Genomic DNA, 22,826 nt, shown 5'->3' with positions numbered 1-22,826 from the left:
GGGAAAACTAGAGAAAGAAACAAACTAGTCATCTTCCCCACTACTAGCAGCATGTTTGAGAAATCTTAAAGAAAAAAAAAAACACTGTTTCAGGTTATTAAATGGAATAAACCTGCTCTCAGGGCACATACTTGTGTTTCAGGTTATTAAATGGAATAAACCTGCTCTCTCAGGGCAAGGCAGTGAATTTAGGATTACACGCACAGAAAAGGAAAATGGACAGCCAGGCTGCTACATCAAAGCTGTACCAGAGAACCCATACATAAGACTGGATATAATGTGGATCAAAAGCAGGCCCTCTTTGAAGCCATCTGAATACCATGCTAAGGCCTTTCTTAGTCTCTTTAGGAAAATCTGAAACATTATATACTTAACTAGCTCACCCAGTGGCTCTCATTTTCCCATATTCATGTAAATCTGCACAGCACTGAACTGTATCACCTTCTATCTCTTCTAGAATGTTACGCCTGTCAGTTCCTCTGACAGGATAACAAACAGTAAAATAAGGTCATTGGCAGCTCTGCCAGAGTGTTTTCCAAGCATTTCATACATTCTAGGGTTTTCTTCTTTTAATTTAAATCAAGTGAAGGAGTTATAAAAGGTTATTGTGCTCCTGCTTTGGCAATATTAATCCCTAAGTGCAAGAAAGGACTTCTCCCCCCGATTTATTCCATTTTCTCTGACCTTTCACATGTCATGCAAATAAGAGCATATACTCTGCTCCTGAATTTCCGGAAAGGGATTTGTTTCTTTCACAGGCAATATTTTATACCATTTCAACTAGGCAAATGTCACAGAAAATAATTACTTGGAGCATTATTCGATATTTGTCTTTTACCTTTGAATTTCAAAAATGTGAGAGGAAAGAATTTACTATTGCCAGTTACTTTTGCTCTAGAGTAACTACATCTAATAAAAGTCTTACAATACACTTTCTAGCCAAGATAACTTCAGTGAGCCAGTTATAAAATAAACCACATAAATTTTTTACTTTGCAAAACATAGGTATAATCTTACACATTATTTTAAAAATAAAAAAACATAGAGACAAGCTCAGCTTGTTTCAGAAGACCTACGTTTATTTCAATGGGAAAGCTGATGATAAATGAGTTGAAAACATACTCTGATCTCGAAAACATGAATTGAAATGATTCGTATCCAATTTTTCCTCAAAACTTGTATCTGATTTTAAAGTTACATTTCTTGAATTATAAAGATAACATGCCTTCAATGCAGAAATCTTGGAAAATATAAAGTAAGGAAAAGAAAAATGGCCATAATAGTTACATTTCTTGAATTATAAAGATAACACGTGTTCAACGCAGAAAACTTGGAAAATATAAATTAAGAAAAGTCGCCATAATCCTAATTCCTGCCTCTGAATTTTGCCACTGTTATAATTCCTTCCAAATATTTTTAGTGCATATAACATACAAACATATAAAGTTTTTATAAGATTGACATTATTTTTTCTAATCTGCTTTTAAATTAAATCCATCATAAATGTTTTCCAATGAAATATTCTTAAATTTGATTTGGTCCACATGATAGTCCATCTTATAGATGGGCTGTTACTTTGTTTAGTTGTTAAGTCATGTCCAACTCTTCGGCAATCCCATGGACTGCAGCCCTCCAGACTCCTCTGTGGGATTTCCCAGGCAAGAATATTGAGGTGGGTTGTTATTTCCTTCTCCAGGGGATCTTCCCAATCCAGGGATTCAAACCCATGTCTCCTGAATTGCAGGCAGATTCTCTACTACTGAGCAAACAGGGAAGATGTATCTTATTTTATTTAAATAATATCCTAATGTTGCACATTAATTTTGTTTCTATGTTTTTGCTATTTTAAATGCTGCTTTATGTGCTTATAGATAATTCTATATTTATTTTCTCAAACATGTACCTAGAAATAGATTGTCACAGTGTTCTTCAGCAAGACTGACTACCACCAGGATCTTATAAGAATGCTTGTTTTACTTCATCATCAGTGAGTTTCATTGTTAGGAAAAATTTGTTGATATGCCAGATGGTTTTAATTTTTATATTTTAAATATTTTATATTTTACATTAATTTAGAGTTCACTCATTGCTAGTCATGGTAAACGATTTACTGTGAGTGGCTTATTGGTCATTGAAAATGGTTCTATATGTAGATCAATAACTTGCTATTTTATTGTTTTGGAATATTTGACTTTCACTTGTTGATTTCAATAAACCTTTATATATTAGGGATATTATTTTTTAGCAACCACATAGGTAGCAAATATTGAAGTTTAGACAGTTAAATGAGGAAACCAGTGACTACTGGGCAGAGACTGGCCAGCTACCCACAGAACCATTTTTTTCTTCCCTAGGGTGCACTAGACCACATTTCCCGTCCTCCTTTGCAGTCAGGTGTGGCCATGTGACTGAGTTCTAGCCAGTGAAACATGAGTAGGAGAAATGTGTACCACTTTTAGGCCTGGTCCATGAAAACCTTCCATGCACTATAAGCTCTCCTCTTTCCCCGATCACCAGCTGATTACAGGGGCTGCACCTGACGGAAGAAACCCGACCTCTGTGCATTCATGTGAAAGTCCTCCTCCCCTTACTAACCAGGACACCCTTTTAAACTTCACACAAGCAAACAATAAACTTTTTTGAGCTAAGTCGCTAAGAACTGGGATTTTATCTCTGCTTAATGCAAGCATCTTGTATTGCCCAACTATTATCAAGAACCCTTAAAAAAAACCCAAGGTCTATTAATTCTACTACCAGAAATCTATTATAAAAACGTCTAAAATATGAGCAAAGATTTAAGCAGAAAGATATTTATTACACATTAGTTATAACTGTAGAATATTGAAAATAACTAAAATATCCAATAATATGTAGTGCTTATTAATAGTGCTTTTTAAACTTTTAGGTGTGTTTTACTTTTTTATTGAAAAATATTTGACATATACCTATGTATAAATTTAAGGTGTACAATATGTCAATTTGATTCACTTACATACAGTAATATGACTGCCCTTGTAGTGATAATTAGCACTGTATCACATTACTTAATTATCTTTTCCATTTGGTAGGAATAATTTTTAGTTTTTTAGCAAGTTTGATTATTATAATACAATATTATAGTCTATATTCACTGTACTTGCATCATATCTCTAGGATTTATTTACTGCTCATTATAAGTTTGTGCCCTTAAACATGACAGTCCTGTCCCCTCACCTCCATTAATATTATTTTCAATAGTTAATGTTCACACAGCACTTACTTATGTTTCTCACCTTGTCAATGTGCTTTCCATGCATTATCTCATTCAATCCTCAACCTAGATCTTAGGCCCTGTGAAAGCCCATTCTACAGATAACGTAAATCAAAGAATCATGGATTAAATAATTTTCTTGATCACACGGCTAGTAAATGTCAGTTCTCAAACTCTGTTGCAAATCAAAACCCATATTATCAACTATTGTTATATGGTGCATTTGTATGAGATGGTATCACTTTAGGGAAAATGCTTAAGACATATGAAGCTAAAGTTGTGTCTATATCTCACCTATGGTTTCAACTATGTTTAAATAAATATATGCAGAAAAAGAAGAAAGAACTAATATGTTAGCAGTAAAATTATCTCTGAGTTGAATGACTGTTATTTTTCCTCTCTCATAATATTTCTCCATATCAAAAAAGAATTGAAGTAACATTTAGTGTTTTATGGGCAAAACTAGTATACTTACAAATATAAATTAATAAAAACCTCTTGTGAATATGTACTATGAAGATATTCCTGCTCACTGATGAAGGAATTTATCCAAGAATATCACTCAAAATAAATGTGAAGAGGATCTTTGTGCATATGCTATATACTATGTTATTCTAAACTAGCAAAGAACTAGAAAGTATTGGGTTGGCCAAAAAGTTTATTCAGGTTTTTCCATAACATCTTACGGAAAAACTCAAATGAACTTTTCAGCCAATCCAATATATAAATATCCAACAATTATGATACTGAAGTAGATCAAAACAAGGGAAATTTTCCTAAAACAATAGAGTTCTTATTTTAGGGCAGAAGATTACGTGACCCTTTATCTTATTAAAATTTTTTTGTTGAAAATTTAAATGACTTTTTTCCACTAACAATTTAAATCTCTGCAGTTTCTCAGTTTGTTGAAATAACCTTGCTTTAATAAGTTATTGCAGTTTCTGATATCCAGTTCCATTTATGAGAATCTTAACATATTTCACCAAATAGTTCACTAGTTAATGATAACAGAAGTTTTTTAAATTTTCAGAGGAAATATTATAAAGGAAAACAAGGTATTACAATGCTTATTTCTTTCCAGCAGTAGTTAAATCAAATTGGCTAACAGGAGCGAGTATAAGAAAATTGACTTGGGAAAAACTGAACTTTAATTAAATCTATTTTGTATGTCTGATAATTTCTTTCCTTAACTGGATGCTTCAATTTTATTCCTGTTTCTTAGAATTAAAAGTTTCCAGGGGCAGAGATTAATTTAAATTTTCACCAGTGCTCTTTTAGACAAGATGCTAACATGTTTTCAATTTTTACAGTGTTTGTTCCATCAAAAGTGAACCAGGACACAGGCCAAAAATGCCTCTTTGCCAAATTAGGAAATGAGAAGAAATAGAAAATGTAGATAATTCATTCATTCAGGACTTACTCCAGGTACAGAGGCGATCATCTGCTTGCTCAGGATTGTGGACTCAGCTAGTTTGGTTCCAGCATCTGCACAAATAAACTAATAAGAAATTGAAAGGATAATTATTTTTAAGAGCACTTGGACAGTAACAGTAATTTGTAATTTTATTAACTTGGCTTAAATTCACTAGTTTTTACTTTAGTGACAATTTGCTCTGGATATATGGGACTTGCTAGTCACGAAAGTTCACTCCTACCAGAAATTCAGAATCACAGTCCTGGGATTAACACAGAGATTCTCATTTTACCCAGACAGTTGTGTAACACTGACATGGTACACATTCAGTCAAGGAAGGAAGGAAAGATATCAACATAGTCAGATTTACCCTGAAGTCATGTTATTTATTCTTTGGCACTTTTTGACAGTTTTTGAACTTTTGTGGATTTTCCGGACTTCTATCATTATGTCATATCACATATCATAAAACAGAAAAACAATCAACCTCAGAGTGAATACTATACCTGTTTACTGCCCTCCGAGATCCCTCAGTATCCGGTCTTTCTCGTCCCACTTCCTTCACATCTGCCTTCTGTGCTGATAATGACCCCTGACTTCTGCTCTGTCCCCCACATAAAACTTTCACACATTCCCACCGCCACAGTCATCACCTCAGGTTGCAATGATCTACACGTCTATTTTTCAACCGGTTACAAGCTCTTTGAGACCACAGACTGGATGCACTTCACCTCCAGCATTAGCTTCCTGACGGACACCTCAGAGGGGTTCAGCAATCTATAAATTAATTTTTTTAAAATAGAGTTTGTGAAATGAAATGGTTAATCAGGGATGACTCAAGTTCATGGCGAGGATGGATTTGCCAAATTACGATTTAATATACTTCATTACAGATTTTTACAGGTGCTTCCCCGGTGAATGCAATCCCCAGCCATTGATTAACGGTTTTGTTGTTGTTCAGCTGCTCAGTTGTGCCCAACTCTGCGACCTCATGGACTGCAGCACACCAGGTTTCCCTGTCCTTCACCATCTCCCAGAGTTTGTTAAAACTCATGTCCATTGAGTCAGTGGTGCCATTCAAACATCTCATCCTCTGTCGAGAAAAGAGGTGGTGGGAGGAATTTGGAGACTGGGATTGACACATATACACTATTCATATTATGTATAAAACAGATAATTATTGAGAATTTACGTATAGCACAGTGAACTCTACTTAATGCACTGTGGTGACCTGAATGGAAAGGAAGTCCAAAAGGGAGGGGATATATGTGTACATATGTCTGACTCATTTTGATATACAGTAGAAACTAATATGACATTGTAAGGCAACTAGACTCCAGTAAAAATTAATTTTAAAATATTTAAGGCCAAATTCAAATATCTGATCTGTGAGAGCTAATAGCTAATTGTAGAAGTCAGGATTAATAAAAAAAAGAATTCTAAAATTACAGAGGTTGTCTCAGAGAGTCTGGGGTATTAAAAGGCATAAAAGTATATAAGCCTTGAAAATCATCTATTATTTTTTATCAATGCCTTTTCATCCAGTGTAATTTACATAAGATGTACAACTAAAATCTTAATAAACTTTCCGTCTTCATTTTATATAGCTGCCAACTGAAAAACCCCATTATGATTTTAGAGAGTGGTTCAAAATATAAAGATGTAACTTAAATCAGAGGGGAAAAGGATGATGGCTATAGAAGGAAGAATTCTATCCTTTAAGACAAATATGCCATTGAAAAACGCACTCCCGAATGAATACAAAAGAATACCAAAAACCCCACAATACCCATTAAGTGTAATTACTAAAAGCATTATCAAAATGATCCTCAAAATAGTATCTCCACCTCTCACCCCAGAGAGTGATCAGATTACTACTAACTCAACTAATACTAATAACCCCACGTAAGTAGTAACTGGGAATTAAAAACAACAGCCGTACCTCTGCTGTTCCTGTCCTCCAGCCCACAACTAAGCTATCTTTAAAAGAAAACCTTTCACCCACATGATTTCTCACAGCTTGAATATGCAGGTATGCCCCACATTGTGGGAGTGTTCCATGCACTTCAGCAGAATATCTACTCTTGACACGTAAGAACTGAGGAAATTATTTCGATTTGAGCTTATATAGATTTTATGGTGGCTTTCAAGGAGTTACTCTATTATGAAAACTCAGATCCATCTTGAGAACAATAATAACATCCTATTCCATGTAAAATTTCTATGGCACACCATCAGAAGAGAGAATGTTCTAAGTGAAAGCAAAAACATCAACAGATCTGAATTAAAACAAGACAGGGCATCTGTACAAAGCGTAAAAGGAGAGCACTGCCCTGATGTTCAACAATAGAAGATTGTTTGGAGAATTCTTTCCTGTCTCCATGATTCTTTTTCTTTTCAAAAAAGTATCCACTTGAATATTTAAGTGAAAGTGACAGTTGCTCAGTCGTGTGACCCCGTGGACTGTAGCCTGCCAGGCTCCTCTGTCCATGGAATTCTCCAGAAAATTCTATTGGAGTGGGTAGCCATTCCCTTCTGCAGATCTTCCCAATCCAGGGATCCAACTCTGTGACCCTTTGGACCATAGTCCATGGGATTTTCCTGGCAAGAATAGTGGAGTGGGTTGCCATTTCCTCCTCCAGGGGGGATCTTCCCAACCCAGAGATCCAACCTGAGTCTCCTGCGTCTCCTGCATGCAGGTGGCCCAGTGGTAAAGAATCCAGTATCCCTGCTGAGAAAATGCCATGGACAGAGGAGCCTGGTGGGCTACGGCCCATGGGGCTGCAAAAACTCAGACATAACTGAAGCGACTGAATATGCACGATTTTATATGCAAGTTAAAACAAATAATGGAAGTGATGGCTGGGCACACATAATATAGCAGGCTGGGAGATTTCCCAAGGTGTCAGGCTTCTAGGAAGAAGTTCTAGAAATCGAAAACGAGATTGGTACCTGTCTCTGCCTTGAAATGTTTAGAACTTGAATAACCTTGCATCCCTTGGGCAAGTGTTCCACCATCCTTTAAAGGGACACTCTTACTGCCGGAGTGTTTGGTAAATAACAAAAGTATGGTTTACCCATGAAAAGAATTATAAACAGCCCCCTCTCTGTGAACCCATCTATCTACTAAATTATTAATCAGAGGAGCAGTAGAGGGACTATCACAGAGGTTCCCTGTGGGGTTAAAGAATGAATGACAAATTCAAGGTTTGACCAACTGAATCTTCTCACTAATGGGACACAGGCCACTCACGATGGATCACCAGCGGACTTTTTCTTTAAGACTTTATTATTTTTTTTAATAAAAAATTTATATTGAAGTACAGTGGATTAACAATCTTATGTTAGTTTCAGGTGTACAGCAAGGTGACTTTCTATCTATTCTTTTTCCAATTCTTTTCCTGTTTAGGTTATGACAGAATATTGAGTGGAGTTTCCTGTGTTATACAGTAGGTCCTTGTTGGTTATCTATTTTAAATTTAGCAGTGTGTACATGTCAATCCTAAACTTCTAATGTATTCCTCCCCTTCCCCCACCCCACCAGAGCCTTCCAACTGTTACTTTCTATGCTTTTTCCAAGTTGCATTTTCAGTTAAACAAAGTCACCTCCAGTGCCCTGAGATGCTGGTCATGATATCCAAGAAGGAAAAGACCGTCTGCCCCAGACACATTTTCTGTCCGTACCGTGAATCTGATCTTCCAGGTGCCAGGAACTGACATTGCCCATCAGAAAAGGGGAAAGCTTCTCTCTGACTCCATGCTAAAGTCTCTGGTTTAAGAGAAGTTACCAGAGAGCAATGGTAACCCACTCCAGTACTCTTGCCTGGAAAATCCCATGGACGGAGGAGCCTGGGGGAGCTGTAGTCCATGGGGTTGTGCAGAGTCGGACACGACTGAGTGACTCCACTTTCACTTTTCACTTTCACGCATTGGAGAAGGAAATGGCAACCCACTCTAGTGTTCTTGCCTGGAGAATCCCAGGGACAGGGGAGCCTAGTGGGCTGCCATCTATGGGGTCGCACAGAGTCGGACACAACTGACGCAACTTAGCAGCAGCAGCAGCAGCACCAGAGAACAGGCAGTCACCTCTGCTATCTACTTGAACATTTGTCAATGGCAAGAGAAAAAGGAACAGGGAAACCTTACAGAAAGGTGCACCATTTCCCGTAGAGAGACAAAAGATGCTTCTCCCTCATTCCATGAGTGGCCAGGAACCATTCTCCATGGCCAGTGGCCATTCTCCATGATTTAGCCAGGAACCACAGGGGAGAAAGGGAACTATTTCTGTTTTTTCTTGCTTAAGGTATGCCTCACTTTTAATTCTCTCAGTAATTAAAATGGGTTTCATTCTGAGAGTTTATATACAAGGATACGTTACTTCAAAATGACATGGTGTTTAATACTTTTTGGTGGAGAAGGCTGAGATATTATTCACAAGGCTGTTTCTCATGGGTGTGATATCAAAACATCCCCCTAGACATCTCTCTGATCTAAATAATTTTACAATTTTATTTTTGAAATTTAACATAATTACTCAATGACAAATATGTATTTGTTTTTAAAGAGGAAAATGTACACATTTGAATGGCATGAGAGAATCCAAAATACACAGAAGAATTTACTTTTCTTGCCTTCTTTCATCCTAAAGATAATTTGTTTTTTGTTATTTACTCGCCTAGCTGTGATGCAATAATCACGGTTTTCATGGTTTCCTTAAGTACTGAGCAATTTAAACTGCCAGTCTGCTTTTGTTATCTTGTGACAAGTGCTTATTATGGCCAGCTAACGTACTTCATAGGAAAGCCCAGTCCCAGCTGCAGTCACAGAGTGAGGTGCTAGCACCCGAGATCAGCCACACAGATCTGCGCTGCTTCACACTGAAAGTGCTCAGGAGAGCAGCCTCTGCCGCCCACAGGATCTCACCGTCAGGGCCTGGGAACCGAGGCTGCTTTAAGGGGGCAGTTCCCCAACCTCAACGTGATCAGAAGCAAGTAACTTCCAGACACTGTCACCCTGCTAGCCCTAAATCTTTCATGGGCTATTTCACTAAGCCTGGTTCACCTGCCCTCTCCTCCAAACCAGTGTTGATCCTATTAACCTTTATGGTCAGTTTGCATCCAAGTTGCTTGTACTCAAAAGTGGTGTTGCTGTTGATGAGGGAGTAGGCAGGACTTGCCAATGGCAACCCACTGGAAGAGACTCAGGCCTGTCTCTCCTTGGGGAAACACATATTTCCTGGTTGAGCGCAGCTTCTGTCTCCTCTTGGGCTGTCCAACATCTTGGTACAATGGAGCCATTTCACTTCGACTATGTCATACCAGCGTCCATGGCTGTCACTTTCCAGCCATCACTCTTCTCTGAAAGCATCATAGTGCCTAGGAAAGCTCTTTAAAGACCCTTCTTCACTGAAAGAACACCCATTTTTTTATTAAATTTCGAAACTTTGAGAAAAAAATCACTTTTTGTCCCAAGGATTAGTAGAATGAGGTGGGGGGTATGTGTGGTGGGGGGAGGGACCAGTTAGTGGATATTAAATGGTTAATGACAAGGGTGTTCCTTCTCTTCTCCCAGGTAAACCCCCAAGCTTCTGCATATCCTTCAAAAACGCACAGGCCCTTTCCTACACCACTTCCTTACTCAGTACACACAACTGCTACTGTACCCATTGCACTACGTTGAGAGTTTTTATTTAGATGTCAACTTCACCTATCAGACAGGAAACTCTCAGAAGAGGCCATGACTTATTCATCTCTGTTTTTCCAGCCCCTGGGCCAGATCAGGGCTCATAATGGCTTAATGAGCCTTCCTCCACCTCCCACTCTGAGCTGGCCACTCCCTCCTCTGCAGTAGTTCGTACACTGTACAGACTTTCGGTGTATTGGTTAGCATATCACCTGGACAGTGCCTTTCCATCTCTATATCCCCGGAACCTAGCCCAAGACAGATGGTCAATAAGCATTTGTAATGGGACATAATGCTGAATAATCAAATACGGCCAGATGATAGAAGACCTTGATGATTCAGGTACTTCAGGGTCACTGGAGGTTTTCAATGCACAGAGTGATCTGATAAAAAGCAGAGCTTTAGCAAAATTCCTCTAGGCAGCCACAGGTTAGAAGACTAGATTGACGTAGAGAGAAATGAAGACCGTGCAAAGAGCTAAGTGCCATTATGGTAATCCAGGCAGGGGATGGACAAAGCCTAACTAGGCTGGGCTCTATTCTGGTTAGACCCTGTTGTCATTGTTGTTCAGTTGCTAAGTCATGTTGAACTCTTTGTGACCCCATGGACTGCAGCAGGTCAGCCTTCCCTGTCCTTCACTGTCTCCCAGAGTTTGCTCAAACTCATGTCCATTGTGTTGGTGATGCCATCCAACCATCTCATCCTCTGTCTCCCTTTTCTCCTGGCTTCAATCTTTCCCAGCATCAAGGTCTTTTCCAATGAGTCAGTGATTAGCATCAGGTGGCCAAAGTTATTGGAGATTTAGCTTCAGCATCACTCCTTCCAATGAATATTCAGGGTTGATTTCCTCTAAAATTGACTGGTTTGATCTCCTTGCTGTCCAAGGGACTCTCAAGAGTCTTCTCCAGCACCACAATTTGAAAGCATCAGTGCTCAGCTTTCTTTATGGTCCAACTCACAACCATACGTGACTACTGGATTATTAATTGCTGATTAGACCCTGTGGTCAAATGTTTATGCTATTTATGCCAGCTGGGTGATCTTGTGTGATCTCTGAGCCTCAGTCTCCTCATCTGTGATATAAAACCAATTCCTCACATGGTTGTAAGGATTAAGTGAGGGGGGGGGTGTATATAAAGCCCCAGCATATTGTCTGGCACGTAATAGATGCTCCATTAATATTCCCTTTTCTCTCATCTTTCTAAATTGCACCCAAGGTACCTAAGATTCAGGGAAATCTGTCCTTGATAGCAAGCTCCTATTTTCCTTCAGTCATTTAACTTCAACCTTGTAGGTTCAGACTCAGGGGCTGGTGACAATGCCCAGCAGCGAGAACTGAAACAGCTCAGACCCAGTTCCTGGGGACTTTGCACAAAGGCAGTCTGAATGTGACCCGGACCCCAGCTGTAGCTCATGATAAAGACCTTAACTAGCCTGAACCTTTGGGGTAAAAGACAGGGTCTCAGGTTACCTGGGGCAGATCATGGACTGGCACCCTTGGCCTGGGCAGCCTTTTTCTCAATCCCATCCTTATGTGCTTATTCCTAAATTTATACCATCTTTCTGCTGAAGCCTCTCTTTATTGCTTATAGACAGTCAGCCTCTGGTTTTGAACTCCAACCTGAGGCAAAGAGTTTTGTCTGTACCCACCAGTCCTTTGTGACCCACTTCAACTGCCAAATGCCACTTTCTTCATGAAGTCTTCCTCAATTTCATACAAAGCAAGACAGGATGCCTCCTGCTCTCAACTTCCCCTAGGACTTTATCTACCTACCTCTCTTTCTCACTCATGGCACTAATCATAGTCTTACCTAAGATATTGAGCTTAGGATGCCAAAGATGAGAGCTGGAGCCCCTCAGCCAAAAGCACTCATCTTTGCAAGTTGTCTCAAGCCTGCCTGGTATGTGTTCAAGCTCCCCCCACAACCTGCCTCAGTGTTCCTATGGGTGTTGGTTCTTCACACCCACCTCCCTCCCTGGTTGGACTCAGTCTGTCCTGCCATTTGCCCACATCTTGCTGGGCCCACCCTCACTTTCCCTTCTGCTTCACAGAGATTTGGCGACCCACCCATACTCATATTACAGTGCAATCAGATCTTAGCCTCTTCTCCCATTTTTGGCTTCATTAGACCCACCTCAACTCGAGTAGCCATTAATGGTCTATCCCTCCAACCTCCTGGACTATAAATTTCTCGAGGACAGATTATTGTTTCATTCTTCTTATGTCTCTCACAGAACTAGTTCCACAGTAGGAACAAAATAAATACCCTTTTTTGGGGTCTTTTGTTAGCCAGTGGAAGTGCCAAGTGCATAGTAACAGATCATGGCTCATATAAGATATTCCCCATTTCTGGGCAGAGACATTTAATTTATGCATACACCTCATACCTTCCTTAAATTTTCTAAATGTTGAATGAATTTCATGCAAAGTATTATAAATGAGGCATAAGCCTACCTGGACAAGCAGAAGGAGGTTTGTATCTGGTAAAGGAGATTTGAGCTTCAGGGCCTGCAGGAGTTCTAGAACAACGCTACGAGACAAGTAGAATTTATCCCGCTCCTAAATAAAACAAAAAAGAAGGTAAGTGACTTCTGAAAATTCAATTAGAAGAGATCTATATCAAAAGAGCTTCCAAAAGATTCACAGATTAGAAATAAAAAACACTGCTTAAAAATGCATAATGAACTGTCCTGAGGAAATAAACTCAAAATGAAAAAAGGCATTTTTGTGTTTGTAATGAGTTTAGTGAAGCACTGAGAACACATAATTTAATGGGTAAGAAAAAGATTGGCTATCTCTTAAGTACTGAAACTATAGGATTTGATTCTTACTCATAGAAGATATGTCCAAGAATGTAGAAACTAAAAAATCTAGAAGAATTTTTTCAATAGAAAATAATTTAGAAACATTTAACACTGTTGAAAAGGTCTCTTATCCTCTCTAAAGAAACTTACTTTTTAAGTGGACCATTTCAAGCACACAGAAAAATAGACGGAATATATCTTGTACCTATTATCCATCTTTTAACATTTTTCATCATAAGTCAAGCATCACAGAAATAGTTGAAGCTACTACCTACACAGGTCTCTCTTTTCTTTCTCCCTCCTTGAAATAGCCACTATTTTGTATCTGGTGCTTATTATTTCTTATATATTTTAACACCTTTACTACATATGTATGCCACCATTGTAATGTTTAATATTATTTTTGCATGTTTTTTAATTTCCTACAGTGTGTATCTTTCTGAAACTTACAATTTTTCTACCACATTACATTTTTTAAATTAGTCCCTATTGATACACATAATTCTCATTCTTTTAACTAAATAGCTTAATGATATTTTATTGTATGAACACACCAAAATTCATTGATCTGTCCTCAATAACGGAATGATAGAATATTTTCAGTTCTGTAAGCCTTTAGAAATTGTCAAATATAGCACACATGTGGAAAAGTACATGACATATAAGCTAACAGATGGATTAGTACAGATTGAACACAAATGAAATCATCACTCAGGTCAACAGCATATCACAAGCACCTTAAAAGTGTTCTTTCCTGATCGTCACCAACTTCCTGGAGACCCTGTGGGTCTGAATCCACTGTCTTTTCTTTCTACTCATTCTCATTTATGGTGTCTTGCCCCCTCATTTGTGTGGTTACCTTTTCATGTTGCATGCTTTATTTTAAAATTATTTTTAGAAATAATTTGAGGCCTTGAATGCTATCTTCCTCCAAAAAGCTTTCTGTTTCTTTTTCACCAGGTACTGAGGCTCTCATGGTCCAGGGTATTACCTTAATACACGTAACAAGCCTTGAAATAGCTTATCCTGGGCCACTAAAGGTCTTGACGTGGATCTATGTCCATGTGAGGACGAGCTTACTTCTAGATTATCTTTATTTTGTGGTCCTAATGAAGAGGTAAGGGCAGTGCAGAATCAGACGGAGTCCCCGGTCTTGGAAGTTCCTAGATTCCGACTTTTTTCTCCTTGCCTCCTGGATCTTTCAGAATTGTCACATCCTTCAGACAGGCAAACACTCCCAGGGCAAAAAGGGTCTTCAGTGCCAGGCTCACATCTCTGCATTTCTGTGTTCTCTCAGACCTTAGCTTAGTGATTCTTCTATGTCTGGCTAGTATTTTGATGATTTTTGAGGTACCATTTCACACCAGTCAGAATGGCTGCGATCCAAAAGTCTGCAACCAATAAATGCTGGAGAGGGTGTGGGGAAAAGGGAACCCTCTCACACTGTTGGTGGGAATGCAAACTAGTACAGCCACTATGGAGAACAGTGTGGAGATTCCTTAAAAAACTGGAAATAGAACTGCCTTATGACCCAGAAATCCCACTGCTGGGCATACACACCAAGGAAACCAGAATTGAAAGAGACACGTGTACCCCAATGTTCATCGCAGCACTGTTTATAATAGCCAGGACATGGAAGCAACCTAGATGTCCATCAGCAGACGAATGGATAAGAAAGCTGTGGTACGTATACACAATGGAGTATTACTCAGCCATTAAAAAGAATGCATTTGAATCAGTTCTAATGAGGTGGATGAAACTGGAGCCGATTATACAGAGTGAAGTAAGCCAGGAAAAAAAAACACCAATACAGTATACTAACACATATATATGGAATTTAGAAAGATGCAACGATAACCCTGTATGCAAGACAGCAAAGAGACACAGATGTATAGAATAGACTTTTGGACTCTGTGGGAGAGGGAGAGGGTGGGATGATTTGGGAGAATGGCATTGAAACATGTATAATATCATGTAAGAAACGAATCACCAGTCTAGCTTCAATGCAGGATACAGGATGTTTGGGGCTGGTGCACTGGAATGACCCAGAGAGATGGTATGGGGAAGGAGGTGGGAAGGGGGTTCAGGATTGGGAACTCATGTACACCCGTGGCGGATTCATGTCAATGTATGGCAAAACCAATACAGTATTGTAAAGTAAAATAAAGTAAAATTTTTTTAAAAAAATAAAAGTTTTCAGAAAATATTTTAAAGAAACTTTTAAAATTAAGTAGGAGGATAGATTCAAATTATCTAGTCCCTCATGGACAGGAGGGAAAGTCAAGGATTTTTATTGGAATTACACTAAACTTATAGGTTATTTTGTGAGAATTAGTTGTCTTTCTTATGCTGGGTCCTCATTCATGAACTTGAGATCTGTTTCCATTTATCTAGTGCTAATAAAATGTTCTGGTTACCTCCAAAAAGTTCTTGTATATTTTAGTTAGATTTAATTTTTGTTGCCACAACAAATTATATTTTAAAGTATATCTTATAATCATTTGTATTGATAGCTGAATATTAAAGGTAGATAATTTGAGTATTCATTTGTATCCAGCATCCTTCCTGAACTGTCTTATAAAAGTTATAATAAAGTGTGTATAGATAAGCTCTCTTCAGTTCATTTGTAATCACATCATCTATGAAAAGTTAGAGCTTTTTTTCTTCCTAATCCTTATACTTTGATTTACTCATCCTGTCTTACTGAAGGACCTCCAGTACCATAACAAAGAGAAGCCATGATAATGGTCATTCTTGTCTTACTTGTGATTTTAAAGGGACTATTGTTGGCATTTCACCATAAGTATAATACTTTCTAGAGATTTCTGGCAGACACCCTTTATAAGTTAAGGAGGTTCCCTTCTGCTCCTAGTTTGACAAGATTTATCATAAATGGATGCTGAATTATATAGAATGCTTCTTTTCTATCTCCTTCTGCTGCTGCTAAGTCACTTCAGTCATATCTGACTCTTTGCAATCCTATGGACTATAGCCCACCAGGCTCCTCTGTCCATGGAATCCTCCAGGCAAGGACACTGGAGTGGGTAGCCATTTCCACTGATGGGCTTCCCTGGTGGCTCAAACGGTAAAGAATCCACCTGCAATGCAGGAGGCACGGGTTTGATCCCTGGGTCGGGAAGACCCCCTGGAGAAGAGAATGGCTACCCACTCCAGCATTCTTGCCTGGAGAATTCCACAGATGGAGATGCCTCGTGGATGGGCTACAGTCCATGGGGTCACAAAGAGTTGGATACGACTGAGCAACTAACACTATCACTCCATTTATAGTTATCACAAAATATTTCACATATTCCCCATGTGGTGCAATATATCCCTACAGTTTATTTTATACATAATAGTTTGTCTTCTTAATCCCCTACCACTATGTGGTCCCTCCTCACTTTCCTCTCCCAACTATAACCCTCGTTTGTTCTCTGTATCTGTGAGTCTGCTTCTTTTTTGTTATATTTTTAGATTCCACATATAAGTGATATTGTACAGTATTTGTCTTTCTCTGTCTGACTTTGTTTACTTAACATAATGCCCTCCAAGTCTATCCATGTTGCTGCAAATGGGAAAATTTCATTCTTTTTTGTGGCTGAATGTGAGGCTTTGTTTTTAATGCATTAATTTGGGATTATTCATTCAGAATGTTTGCATCTTTGAAGTATAACTGGCCTATAATTTTCCTTTCTCCTATTGCCCTTGTCTGATTGGTACTGAGGTTCTATTGGCCTCATAAAATACGTTGGGAATTGTTCCCCTTTTCCTATTATCTGTATTAGTTTGCATAAAGTAGAGCTCAATCTCAAATGTTTAATAGAAGTTGTCTTTAAAATTGGAATGGTTTGGGACTTCCCTGGTGGTCCAGTGGTTAAGATTCTGTGTTCCAGTACAGGGGAGCTAGGTTTGATCCCTGGTCAGGGAACTAGATTCCATATGCCACAGCTAAAAATCCCATGTGCTGCAACTAAGACCCAGCACAACCAAACACATAAATAAATATTCTTTTTTAATGGAATGGTTTTCAACCACCAAATCCATTTTTTCGTTATGTAAGTCTAGTGATATTTTTTAATTGTTATATATTACAATTTTCTAGAAAATTATCCTTATTTTCCAAGATTTCAAGTGTACTGGCTAGATTGTCCCTTTATATTCTTCAGCTCTCTATCTCTCTTGATATAAAAGCATAGATAAGTATTAGTAGCTCAGTTGTGTCCAACTCTGTGACTCCATGGACTGTAGCCTGCCATGGGATTCTCCAAGCAAGAATACTGGAGTGGGTTGCCATTCCCTTCTTCAGGGGATCTTCCCGATCCAGGGATGGAACCTAGGTCTCCGGCCTTGCAGGCAGATTCCTTACTGTCTGAGCCACTTGTGAAGCCAAAAGTGTTAGTTGCACAGTCATGTCCGAGTCTTTGCAACCCCATGAACTGTAGCCCACCAGGATGTGCTGTCCCTGGAGATTCTCCAGGCAAGAGTACTGGAGTGGGTTGCCATTCCCTTCTCCAGATCTCTCTTTGCTGCATGCTATATAATTTCTTCAGATCTATTTTCCATTTCACCAAATCCCTTTTTGGTTAAGTCTAATTTGCTCTCTAACCTGTCCACTGAGGCTTTTTTTTGCTTTTGTTTTTGTATTTTAATGTCAATGACTATTTCATTTCTAGAATTGTTACTTTGTTTCAATCTATCTGGTTCTTACAAAACAGAAACAGACTCAAAAACTTAGAGAACAAATTTACAGTTACCAGGGAAAGGATAGTTAGGGTTTGGGATGGACATGTACACACTGCATATTTTGAATGAGTAACCAACAAGGACCTGCTGTATAGCACAAGAACTCTGCTGGATGTTAGGATAGGAGGAGAGCTCGGGGGAGAATGGATACATGGATACATATGGCTGAATCCCTTTGCTGCTAACCTGAAACTACTACAACATTGTTAATTGGTTATACCTCAATACAAAATAAGAAGTTTTAGAAAAAAAGACCCACTGATGGGGTTTGAAGAGTAACTCCATCACTTTACTACCCATGTTTATGAGGGAAAGTTTACGTTTCCTTTTTAAGGTTTAGCTCCCTTGTCTAAAAAAGTGATGAGGTATAGCCAATTAAAACATATGCTGAATGATAAGCATATATAGGATGAATTGCAAACATGAGAAAATATATAATTACTAAAGAATAAAGAACCAGATAGTTTTTATTTTCCTAATGAGAAAATATTTTAAAAAAGAAGATAATAAATATTTTCTCATTAGGAAAAAAATGCATATGTTTTTATTTTCTTTATTATATAGTTCTAATATGGAAGTTCTTAAGGGGAATAATCTTGCTTTTTATTAACTATATTAAAGTAAGTCATTGTGAATTATTTCTTCATGTATTTTGTAATTTTAGATTGTGGTCTCATGTTCATCAGGATTTTAATTCTAAGAATCCTATTGGGCCTAGGTTGAAGACACACCCCTCCAGAGAGGTTTGAGGATTGATTCTGAGCTTGCTTCTGCCAGACACTCCAATGCTATTTTGTGCCCAGCACCAATTTATTTGACTTTCCAGTTTGGGAGTTCATAGAACATGTACGTATTACAAATTCAAACTCCAAACATATTCAAAAATAGGTTCATGTTTACTCATTCTCAAGGGAAACTATAGATGTTTCATTTCTCAGGCTCAGATAGATCCCATTCTTTATCACCTCCATATAAGAATACATTCTTTCCAAAAGATATATGTCTTTTATCAAACATATAACCTTTCATGGGTTTTGACTTTCTGCTGAGGACAACTCAGCTCTAACTCCCAACCTAGGATAGCCCCAAGATGCAATTTACTTTCTCTGTGTGGGCTTTAAAATTCAAGCCACTAAGGAATATAATAAAAAAGAAACAGATTCACATATATAGAGAACAAACCAGTGGTTATGAGTGGAGAGAGGGAAGAGGGCAGGGAACTAAGAGGTACAAGCTATTAAATGCAAAATAAGCTACAGGGATATATTGTACAACACAGGGAATATAGCCAATTTTTAAAATAATAACTATATATATGGAATATAACCCTTATAAATTATAAATCACTATATTGTACACTTGTAATTCATATAATATTGTATATCAACTATGCTATTGTTTAGTTGCCAAGTTGTACCCAACTCTTTGCAATCCCATGGACAGAGGAGCCTGGCAGTCCATGGGATTTCCCAGGCAAGGATACTGGAGTAGTTTGCCGTTTTCTTCTCCAGGGGATCTTCCTGACCCAGGGATCAAACCCAAGTCTCTTGCATTGACAGGCAGATTATTTACCACTGAGTCACCAGGGAAGCCCAACATCAAGTATACTTCAATTAAAAACAAAAAACTCAAGCCACTAAGTTTACCAAGACTGTCAATTTCCCCAACCCAGGACTACTACAGTATCAGTTTATATACTTATCATCCTGGTTCTCAATTCCCTCTTCATTTTTGCCCCTTTCACTCTGATAAAATTAGCTATATATTTAAAATCATGTTTATTACATTTCATCCAGCACTTCCAGCATTTTAAGTGGGACAGCTGTCAAGTTATTAAGACTGCCTGAATGCCTAATAGAAAAGTCTCCAAAGCACTTACTTACTTTTCCATCCCTTTTCTTTTGATTAAATAAGGGAAAAGACTCAATTAGATACTGCTATTTCTTTAACTATTTCTTATAGTTTCTCATTATCTATGAAGAAGGTGGGAACACTCTAGATCAAAGCTTTCTATAGCTAACAGTCATTTGAGTTGCAGAATAAGGAAGGATAGATAACTGGCCACTAAAGTTATAACAGATTTTGAGGGGAAAAAATGTAAGATGAATATTCAAAACCAAGAATGTCTTGAATTCAAAATAGTGGAAGGTCTGCTGTAATCAGTACTTATAGTACACAACATAGAAAGTACAAACCCATTATGGTTCTTCCTCTAAATATATATATGTAACTTAAACAAATCAAACATAAAGAAAATTAAGAAATAAAGTGACTTCTAAAAATAGAATATCTTTTCACTGTATTTGGTGCTGTCTTGCAGATCCAGTTTCTTAAGTGAAAAAAAAAAGAAAAAGAAGCTATTTTTCAGGAAGAATTTGAAAGAAGAAAAAAATATTGATTATTTCGGTAGTTAGAAAACATATTTCTCTGGGCAGAGTAATAAATAGTTTACAGTCAGAAAGATTAAACAGAAGATTATCACAAAACACTTAACATGGCGGAATGGACACACGACGGTAAGAAACGAGACGAGTATTTTAAATAGAATGAAATCTTGATATAAAATTAGACTTTTATGAGAAAATAAAGGGCCTGTAGAAGTGGACAACATGAATAAAGGAGTATTCTGAATGTTTAAGAGGGAACAGCAGACACAGAAACCCCACTGAAAATAAACTTGGATAATTTGGAAGTCAGAGAAGAAACACTGACACTTTGTTCTAAGGACAGACACGCTCTCTATTTGCCCTGCCCTCTGCCTTTCCAGCACCAACAAGGCTGCTACATGCATTGGGCAAGCAGTACTTTTCCCCTTCCTCAGCAGTGGGGCAGGGGATACTAAAGATGATGCAATAGAGAAGCCATTATCAAAGCAAGATGACCAAAGATGAGAGTACAATCTCAGGGACCAAGAACCCAGAACTGGGGAGACAGACACATGACGAGAATGAAGGAGCTCTCCACTGGCTTTTACAAGTAACAGGCTGATATTTTTCTACTTTGGGTATAAAATTGATATGTGCCGATGACTTGCCCACTAATCATGGAATGGTGAACTTGAAAAAGACATCAGAGGTCATTTAGACCATTACTTCATTTCATTCAAAATACCTCTTCTCCTATAAACCATTTGACCCTCAGTTCTCCAAATTTGCATATTTAACATACAGGTCATATATTTGTATGTACAAAGTGTTTCCTTCTAATGATTTTTATTAGACCTCAGTAGAATTATTCATTTTAAACTATATTGAGGCAACTCACCTAAGAGGGATTTGATACTGATTAGAAAGAACATGTTTCTACTAGTTTTTAGTTTCCCACGACACACACAAACATGCAACTTTACCTTAGTGAAAGCTCGGTAACATAAGCCACACACCTCCACCAGGTAGGCCAACGTGAAGACGGCATTCTGAATCACAAAACTGAGCAGTTTTGAAAATGGTTCCAACAAACTCTGCAATGAGATTAGGGCCAAAAAAATCTATTGCTTCTTCTTTCATGAAAAAAAAAGGAATTCAAGTCTAATGACACTTTAACTAATGGGGATCATTCTTTAATTTAAAATCTGTTGCCAGGTGGCTACTATAGCAAACTGGTTGGTCTAACAAGAACTGAATCTTCAATCAGTAGCTCAAAGAACATGATTTAATCATTTTATTGCTCAAAAAAAATCCATCTTTCCAAGTGGCATCACTTATAAACCAACCTAACTATAATCTTATCCTCATACCCACTCCCAAGCAATCAAGACTCTGTGATGTCTGTGCGAGGATCTCTCGTCCTATTTCTCTAAATCTCTAGGCATTTATGAGTTAATCAGACCTAAGCAAAGTGAAATGAAAGTTTCTCAGTTCAGTTCAGTAGCTCAGTCATGTCTGACTCTTTGCGACCCCATGAATCGCAGCACATCAGGCCTCCCTGTCCATCACCAACTCCCTGAGTTCACTCAGACTCACGTCCATCGAGTCAGTGATGCCATCCAGCCATCTCATCCTCAGTCGTCCCCTTCTCCTCCTGCCCCCAATCCCTCTCAGCATCAGAGTCTTTTCCAATGAGTCAACTCTTCGCATGAGGTGGCCAAAGTACTGGAGTTTCAGCTTCAGCATCATTCCTTCCAAAGAAATCCCAGGCCTGATCTCCTTCAGAATAGACTGGTTGGATCTCCTTGCAGTCCAAGGGACTCTCAAGAGTCTCCTCCAACACCACAGTTCAAAAGCATCAATTCTTCAGCACTCAGTCATGTCCAACTCTTTGCGACCCTGTGGATTGTAGCCTGCCAGGCTCCTCTGTTCATGGGATTCTCCAGGCAAGAATACTGGAGTGGGTAGCCATTCCCTTCTCCAGGGTATCTTCCTGACCCAGGGACTGAACCACAGTCTTTAGCACAGGTGGCAGATTCTTTACCATCTGAGTTATCAGGGAAGCCCCAGCTCTTCAGACCTAGCTCCTCTAGAAATCTGTCATCTCAGTTAAGTAGCAAAAACCACCCTTGCATGTAAGTACCAAAGGACTATTAGCTTAATAAACCTCATCAGGACCCAGATTCCTACCAATGTTTACCAGGAAAGCATTGCGATTTTTCACTTTCCCTTCTGAATCCGACCCATAAAGAGTCAGTTATAGATCAATATGCTTTCTTAAGTCATTTGGAAACATTTCCTGAGTACCTACTAAGTATCAGGCAGAGTTAGATGCTTTTATATCATTTATCTCATCATTTATAAAATTCTTTTAAGAAATCCTGGGGAGATAATATATTATAATAATTAATGACACACACTCTAGAATTTTACACAGAGAGCAAACTTTAGCTCTCTGTGACTTTGAATATATGATTTAACATCTCTAGACTTTATTTTCTCCCATGTAAAATGAGGATAACAATTACCTCCATCTCAGTATTTCTGTGAGAATTAAAGAAGATGA

At 38.3% G+C, this 22,826-nt stretch overlaps 1 protein-coding gene across 1 annotated transcript in view; it reads right to left on the bottom strand.

Annotated features, from left to right (window-relative positions):
• Positions 1 to 22,826, bottom strand: part of UNC79 (unc-79 homolog, NALCN channel complex subunit) — a 225,599-nt gene that overhangs the window by 21,254 nt on the left and 181,519 nt on the right. The window contains exons 42-44 of the mRNA XM_052659741.1: positions 21,244 to 21,354; positions 12,802 to 12,906; positions 4,671 to 4,748 (exon numbers count right to left, since the gene is read on the bottom strand). Coding sequence (XP_052515701.1) covers positions 4,671 to 4,748; positions 12,802 to 12,906; positions 21,244 to 21,354 — 294 coding nt within the window. The remainder of the gene's footprint in view (positions 1 to 4,670; positions 4,749 to 12,801; positions 12,907 to 21,243; positions 21,355 to 22,826) is intronic.

Source organism: Budorcas taxicolor, chromosome 21 (genome assembly GCF_023091745.1).
Source record: "Budorcas taxicolor isolate Tak-1 chromosome 21, Takin1.1, whole genome shotgun sequence".
Taxonomy (NCBI): Eukaryota; Metazoa; Chordata; class Mammalia; order Artiodactyla; family Bovidae; genus Budorcas; species Budorcas taxicolor.
The sequence above is the reverse complement of the archived record's forward strand: the minus strand, read 5'-3'. Positions and strand labels throughout refer to the sequence as shown.